Here is a 7,496-nt window from a genome sequence, read left to right as displayed (position 1 = left end):
TATCATTACTATAAAAGATTAGGCTTAACTCTCTGAAATCCGACAGCAAAAAAAAAAAAATTAGGTAAGTACTTTATTTCTTGTTTTTCATATTTTTTCTTTATTCATTATTGTAAAAGTAACTAAAATCTAAAACTATGGATCTTTTTAAATTATTTAAGACTAGATTAGGTAAAATAAGTAATAATAATATAATTAAAATGGTTCACGAGACACGCATGCAAGTAGCTCATGGTTAATGTAATTCGATAGAGTAACATGAGCTGCACGTTCCCCGAGAGATTTACAACTTATAATGGCGCGTATAGTAGTTAGATATGGTTTAAAGGGCAATAAGACAATAAAATTTAATTATAAATAGTAGTATAATGTTACAAACTTAGAAATACATAGGATAAACAAATGTAGTTTCATGTTACAATTTGAAGTCATTCTAGAAAGAAAAAATGGTTAATTTAGGTTTATTTTTTTTGGTGGTTATGAGGTCGTCGAATTGACCGATCTCATTTTGAGATAGGGTAGAGAAAATAACAGATAAATTATAAAGTTTTACTGAAAAAAAAGTTTGAAATGCATTTAGGAGGTTTTAGGGGTTACACAAACGGAAATTTGAGATGAGGAAAAGTATTTTTAATGTTAACATGAAAATTACTTTGCACACTGACTATTCAAAACAAATACTCAATATATTCATGGAAAAATCTTTATTTTATTTTATTAAAAATACTTATCTAAGAAATATGACTTTTTGTATGTGACAGACTTGTAATATTAACTGAAAGACTGCCAAATTTCATGAAGATATACCCACTGTATTGACAGTTGTAAGTATTAAATCTATAGACTTTAAACAAGTACAAAAAGGTCATGTGGTCAGTCAAATTGATCCCATATTGAGAATGTTAATCAAAGTTTTGATTACTAGGTGGTTGTAATTATCAAAAACAGTAATAATTGGAAACTAGTGGATTACTTTTTTAAGATTAATTGATTTAATTGTAATTTCAATTAATTGAATATTTCACATGACACTAATGAATGTAATTGATTGTCATAGTTAATGAATTAGTCAAGTTAATTGCCCAGCTCTAAAGTCACAGGCCTAGATTTGCCCAATCTGCTCATAGCTATTTAATTTATTTCATAATTGAATATTTTACATGACACTAATGAATATAATTGATTGTCATAGTTAATGAATTAGTCGAGTTAATTGCCCAGCTCTAAAGTCACAAGCCTAGATTTGCCCAATCTGCTTGTAGCTATTTAATTTATTTCATAAGCAACTGAAGTTTGGGAGGGAAATTTCAGAATAAGCTGTTATTAAGCTTTAAACCTTATTACATAATTACACTGTAAACTATTGTGTTAAGGTGTATTCTTCATTCAACAGAAAAGGAGAAAAAGCTTGCATTTCATTTCACTAGTGTTAGGTTTAACAACTATATGATATTTTTTTATGTTTTAAATAGTAGAAAGTTATTATGAATGAACTTCAGTAAGTAAAATAGGAATTTTGTTCATTTTTATATTGAAATATTTCATTGTCTTTTAATCCATAAAAAATGCAAGGAGTGAAACATTTATTGCAGCACTGTTTTTTTTTTTTGTTCTGCATTTTCTTTGGACTTTGATATAAGTTATTTTTGCTATCTCTAATTGTTTTAGAAGGCTAGCTTAAAGCATTACTTTTGTTAAGTATAGCTACAGTCAGTTTTAGCATTAAATAATCTGTGATAACTTCTTAGTTTCTGATTATCAAATTTCAGGTGTATGTAAACTTGGATGATTCACTTCTCCTCAGATCATGTACTCTTGTAGAGTAAAATTTAGTTGTGTTGAGCAAGTAAAATTTTCTAACCACATTAGGGTGGTAGAGTGAATAAAACTGATGAGAAAGTAAAATATTGTAACCAGATCAGCTGCTTTTGTAAAGTGACCAAAATAGAGTGATAATTAGAAAGTAAAATTTTATAATGAGATCATGTACTTTTGCAGAGTGAATAACACTAAGTGGTTTGAGAAAATTAAAATCCTGTAACCAGATCATGTGCTTTTGTAAAGCCAAGTAGAAGCGAGTGATATAATTAAAATGTCATAACAAAATAACATGCTTTTGAAGAGTAAGTTAAAGTGAATAAAGATGAGCTAGTTTAGTGTTGTAAACATTTAATAAGTTTCTCATATTCTGAGTTTTACAAACCAGTTTAGTATAGCTCAAAGCATGGTATTTTAATTAGCCAAAGCATCTTTTCAAGAGCCAGATGTTTGTGTATTATTCAGTCTCCATGTTTCACTTCTTTGAGTGAAGTTCTAACATTGCAAAATGCAATGGCATCCTTAGTGTTTCTACTGTAGTTTTAAATGTGACAAGAAATAATAAATATGCTCAATTAGAATTGTTTAAAAGTCTTTTGTTATTGTACTTGTAACCTACAGTATTTAACCCTTTCACTATCAGCATCCTTTTCTATGCATGTCACAAGATTTTACTGAGTTACATTCAAAATTTAATTAAACTACTTTCGTATAATGGTATACAAATAAAAATAGTTTAAAATGTACATAATAATCCAAATTTTTATTTTATATAAGTTTTATAAGCCAATATTAAAGAAATCCTCAATTTCCTCTGGTTTGAGAATTGACCTTTGCTCTCTAGCTATTCCCTCTTATATTTATTTACCACCCCCTGAGAAATACGAAATTTAACATTGATTATAATGTTGTCATTACTCAGGCAACACATAATTTGTATTGTTTTCAATCTTATTTGGTTACAGAGCAATAAAATAGAAAATCAGATCCCTCTTGCCATGCCCATCTGTCACATCCTCTCTTTCAAAAATTGCTAATAGTTCTCTCTTATGTTTAATACTATATTATTTATAACCAATAAGAAGTGACATAGAATTGTCTATTTCACTTCCAATTCAAACTTTATTCCCACGGGAAACACATTGATGAGACTTGCTGAATTTTTAATGGTTCTTGTCACATAGTTAGAAAGCCAGAAAAATTGTGATAGTTATAGGACATTGTCTCCCTTTTGTTTCTTATTGTTCTGTGTTCTTTGATGCACTATTTAATTAAATAAAAATTATTTAGTGCAGTTGTACCATTAGTATAAATAAAAATAGGGTTAAGTGTCCTCAACAGTTGACATAAAAAAAGACCCAGGTAAGTACTATATTTCTTGTTTTTCATGTGTGTTCTTTATTTATTTATTATTATAAAAGTAACTAAAATGTAAAAATTAGAAACATTTTAGGTTAGATAAAGTTATGTTAGTTAAGATAAAGAAAAATAATTTTTCACAAGGTACACTCGGAAGCAACTCCCAAGTAGCCTGTGTGTTATGTAATTCAATAGGGCAATGTGAGCTAAATGTTTGCTAAGAGCTTTAAACCGTGTGGTGGGAAGATTAGTTAGTCATGATTCAAAAGGCAGTAAAACAATAAAATTTAAGTCAAACAGATGTATACTGTTTTGAGTTTTAAGCTATTTAGGATAAACATATGTAGTTTCGTGTTACAATTTGAAGTCATTCCAGAAAGAAAAAAAAAGAGGTAATATAGGTTAATTTCATATTTTCTTGTGGTGGTTATGAGGTCAGTTAAATTGGCCAACGTTGTATAGATTTAGGGTAGAGAAAATATATAAATTATAAAGTTTTACTGAAAACATTGTTGGAAATTTATTTAAGAAGTTTTAGAGCTTATGCAAATGAATTTTGAAAGTTTTCATATGAAGCAAAGTATTTTTATTCTTAACATGAAAATCACTGTGCACATTTTTTTTTTGTCTACAAAAGACTCTCAGTGATTACTGATAGCTTGCAAAATTTCATGAAGATACACAAATCACATTAAAAGTTACAGTATGAAAACTCTAAAGGTCAATTTAAGGTTAAAATTTAGGTCAAATCAACTGAACCCATAGAGTTAATTTACTGTACATATACTAGTGTAAAAGCTTGTCAAAAATGACAGGGAACCACTGGAAACCAAAACTATTCTGTATAGAATTTGCAATACAAAAGAAATAAATTTAAGAAACATAAAATTTCCTTTTCTAGGAACAAGCTACATATTGTTCCTGAATCCACTACATATGACTGAGCAAACATGCTATATATATTGTTACCTTTGGATAAAAGATTATTACCATGTAATTGCATACACACCTGTTCTTCTGAGGAAAAGTTGTCCTATTCCTCACAGATAATTGGTATCTTCAGTCTATTTTAACAATCGTAATAATTCCTAGTCATAGATTAATGCTAATTTTTGATTGATTTTACACTGTAGTCATCCCGGCTTTCTTATTCAGATCCTACCTAGCTTGACATTATAATGATGTGGTTTCACACACATAATGCCATACCTGATCTGATCCTGGGAACTCCCTCCTTGACAGGCTTTTACATAGCAGAAAAAGTGCTGAAATTTATGAGATATTTATGCCTATGTTAGCAATTAAATTCAACAAATATTTAAACTGACAATCAAAAGAGGAAGTATTATAGGATAAAAAGTGGAATTAGACTCTTCTAACTCACGAAACTTGGAGACACTGAGTGTGACTGACTAACTAACCAACTGACACTTGGCTTTTATATATATATATATATACATTGATTATTTCTTCTTAATCTCCTTTTAATCCCTTCATATTGGGTCAGGATGCCTTTTGATCCTTCTCCATCTATCATTCACCACACTTGGGTCTACTTGACTACTGTCCTCTTTAATACAATCTTTCCTTTTTTTGTTTTTGGTACAGATGAAAAAGTGTTGATGAAAGGAAATCAGAGACCAAGCTGGGCACTCTTTACAAAAATCAGTCAACACATGGAACCTGTACTCTTTCGTGAGAAATTTTTTGACTGGCCTGACACATCTCGTTTAATTAAAGTCAAAGGTCAAGATAGTGATGAAACAAAGGTATGTGATTCATGTAATTATTAACTTGCTTATAAAATAAACAAATAAAAATACTTTTTTTCACCTTAGTTTTAAGTTTCATTTACCTTTAGAACCTCCTAAATAAATATCAAAGGTTTTTTTTAAAATAAAACTTTGTGCCTTATCTGTTATTTTACTCTACCCTAACACAAAAATGACTTGGTTCATTTGGCTAATCTTGTAACTATACAAAAAAAAGTACAAAATAAATTTAAATTAACCTTTTTTCTTTATAGAATGACTGCATATTGTAACAGAAAATTACAATCGTTTATCCTAAACAGCAGTAGCCTCCTACTGTTTACATCTGTTTTAATTTAATGTTATTGACTTATTGCTCTCTGAACCATGTCTAACTACTAAACCTGTGTAATAATGCTATAAATCACCTGACCAGCACATAGCTGGAGTTATGGTAAACAAAGTGTTGAATTATGTAAAGCACAAACAGCTTGTGTGCATTTCTCACTGAGAAATATTTTATTCAATTTTTGTTGACTTATATTTTCTTACTTAGTTTAATAAGCTGACAATGTTCATATTTTAGTTACTTTTATAACAAGAAATAAAAATATACATAAAAACAAGAAATCTAGTACTTGTGTCTGGCCTCTTGTTTTTTGCTCTCTTCCCTTAAGGTAACCATATTTTTTGTGACAATGGTAATAGTATGTAAAATAATTTTTATTTATTTCAGATATGCACTTAAAAACACAGAACATTAACAAGCAAAACAATACAATGATTTAAAACTGTTATAGTTTCAATGGCTTTCTAACTAAGCTATAAATAGATTAAAATAATTTCTTTACCTGATTGAAGTGACTTCAGCATTTAACAACAAGGAATCTGTAGGCCAAATAGTTCCAAATTTATAGTGAGAATGAGGTAACTTTATAAGAAATCTTCTCTTTTCGTTGGTTATAAATAGTCTAATAGCAAATTTCAAGAGAATTATTGACATGTTTTGAAATGCAGGATGTGATAGAAGGTCTTGGCATGTGGGTTTGATTTATATCTCTGTACTATAAATGTAATTTATTTTAAACTCAGGATGTCATATAGGGGTAGTAAGAATATCTAAAATGGCAATTCTGAGCAATGAAATGTCATGCGGTACAGAGAAGTGAAGATTAAGGGGTAAATATTCTTTGCAATTAAGAAATTGAAACATAATATTAAAAATTGATTTATTAAATATATTTTGATGTCAAATTTAATATACATTTATAATAAAGTGGTAGAGCTCTGGATTTTGGAGTTGGTGAGATAGGTTCAGATGTGTATGATACCACAAAATATTCCACTATTTAAGCTATGGGTGCATTATAGGAGTGACAGTCAATCCTTTACAAATGGTGGGATACTGCTGACTGGCTGCATTCCCACTGGTCAGTAGTTCAAAATATCAAACATTATAACTTGTATTGTCTTAACAACTGAAACACAAATTATAATCAAATCTAAAATTTACAGACAATCAATTAAACCACTAACAATTTTATGCACAAAAAATATCTCGCCTGATACTAGAAAAAATCTTAAATTTTAGAAGATTGTTTTTGTCCTTCATCTAGTTGACACAGTTATGTTTGAATATAACATTCAGTTTTAATTTAATTAAAAAATACTTAAGTCAACCCATAAATTCTTTTAACTTGAATTGTTTTTATAATTTGGACATTTTTAACTTGGTCTAGTTTTGCTCTATAGGCCTAATGATGATCTTTCAACTTAGAAAAAGTTTATTGCTTTGGTTCCTAAGTCATTGTGTTTGTTGTGTCTGAGATCAAAATATGTACTTGATGAAGTGATATATTTAAAGCAGAGCATAACATTGGTGTGATTATTAGTGTGCTTACAAAAATAGGTACAGCATCTGTAGATATGCATCGATCTTTGTTAGTGCAAGTAAAACTGTATTGTGGAGCTTAATTAACCATCTCTGAGTATATGTAAGAATTGAAAAATTTTTTCTTTAAAGTAACTCTAAAAATATTAAGTAAATAATCCTCATAATACTTCACCTGTATTTCTCTTATATTAACTTGTTGTTATACTATATTAGTTAATTTTGAGAGTATCAGAGTTTAGCATATAACAAGTCTTCTAGCTGACAAATTGAAGACATTCTTACAAAATATTATCTACAAGCAATAAAAACATTTTGTAAATATAAAATGATGTAGGGATAGCAGTGTAAAAAAGAATGCAAACAAAAATATAGGGATGTTACACTGTAAAATACACGAGTATGAAATGGTTACAAGGTTGATCGCTTTGACCAACCTTGTAGTGAGAGTCTATAATAGTGTATAATAATCAAGACATTTTTAACTCAACTTGGATTGCCTTGTATGTAAGTCCTAGGCTTTTAGTTACGCTACATTGATGCCTACCCTGACATCATATTATGATAAACAAACTGTATACCAACAGCCAGGAATGTATAACTTCCAGCTGCAATAATATTAAAGCCAAGTATGCATTTTACAGTAGAGAATTAAATTTTAATATTAAAATTTATGT

General features: G+C 29.0%; 1 protein-coding gene across 4 annotated transcripts in view; it reads left to right on the top strand.

The window, feature by feature from the left end:
• Positions 1–7,496, top strand: part of LOC106461270 (supervillin-like) — a 150,000-nt gene that overhangs the window by 121,084 nt on the left and 21,420 nt on the right. For all 4 annotated transcript variants that reach the window (XM_022388138.1, XM_022388137.1, XM_022388136.1 and 1 more), the window contains exon 24: positions 4,786–4,946. In XM_022388138.1, the coding sequence (XP_022243846.1) occupies positions 4,786–4,946 (161 nt within the window). The remainder of the gene's footprint in view (positions 1–4,785; positions 4,947–7,496) is intronic.

This window comes from Limulus polyphemus, unplaced genomic scaffold (genome assembly GCF_000517525.1).
Source record: "Limulus polyphemus unplaced genomic scaffold, Limulus_polyphemus-2.1.2 Scaffold925, whole genome shotgun sequence".
Classification (NCBI taxonomy): Eukaryota; Metazoa; Arthropoda; class Merostomata; order Xiphosura; family Limulidae; genus Limulus; species Limulus polyphemus.
Note: the sequence above shows the minus strand (reverse complement) of the source record. Positions and strands in the feature narration are given on the sequence as shown.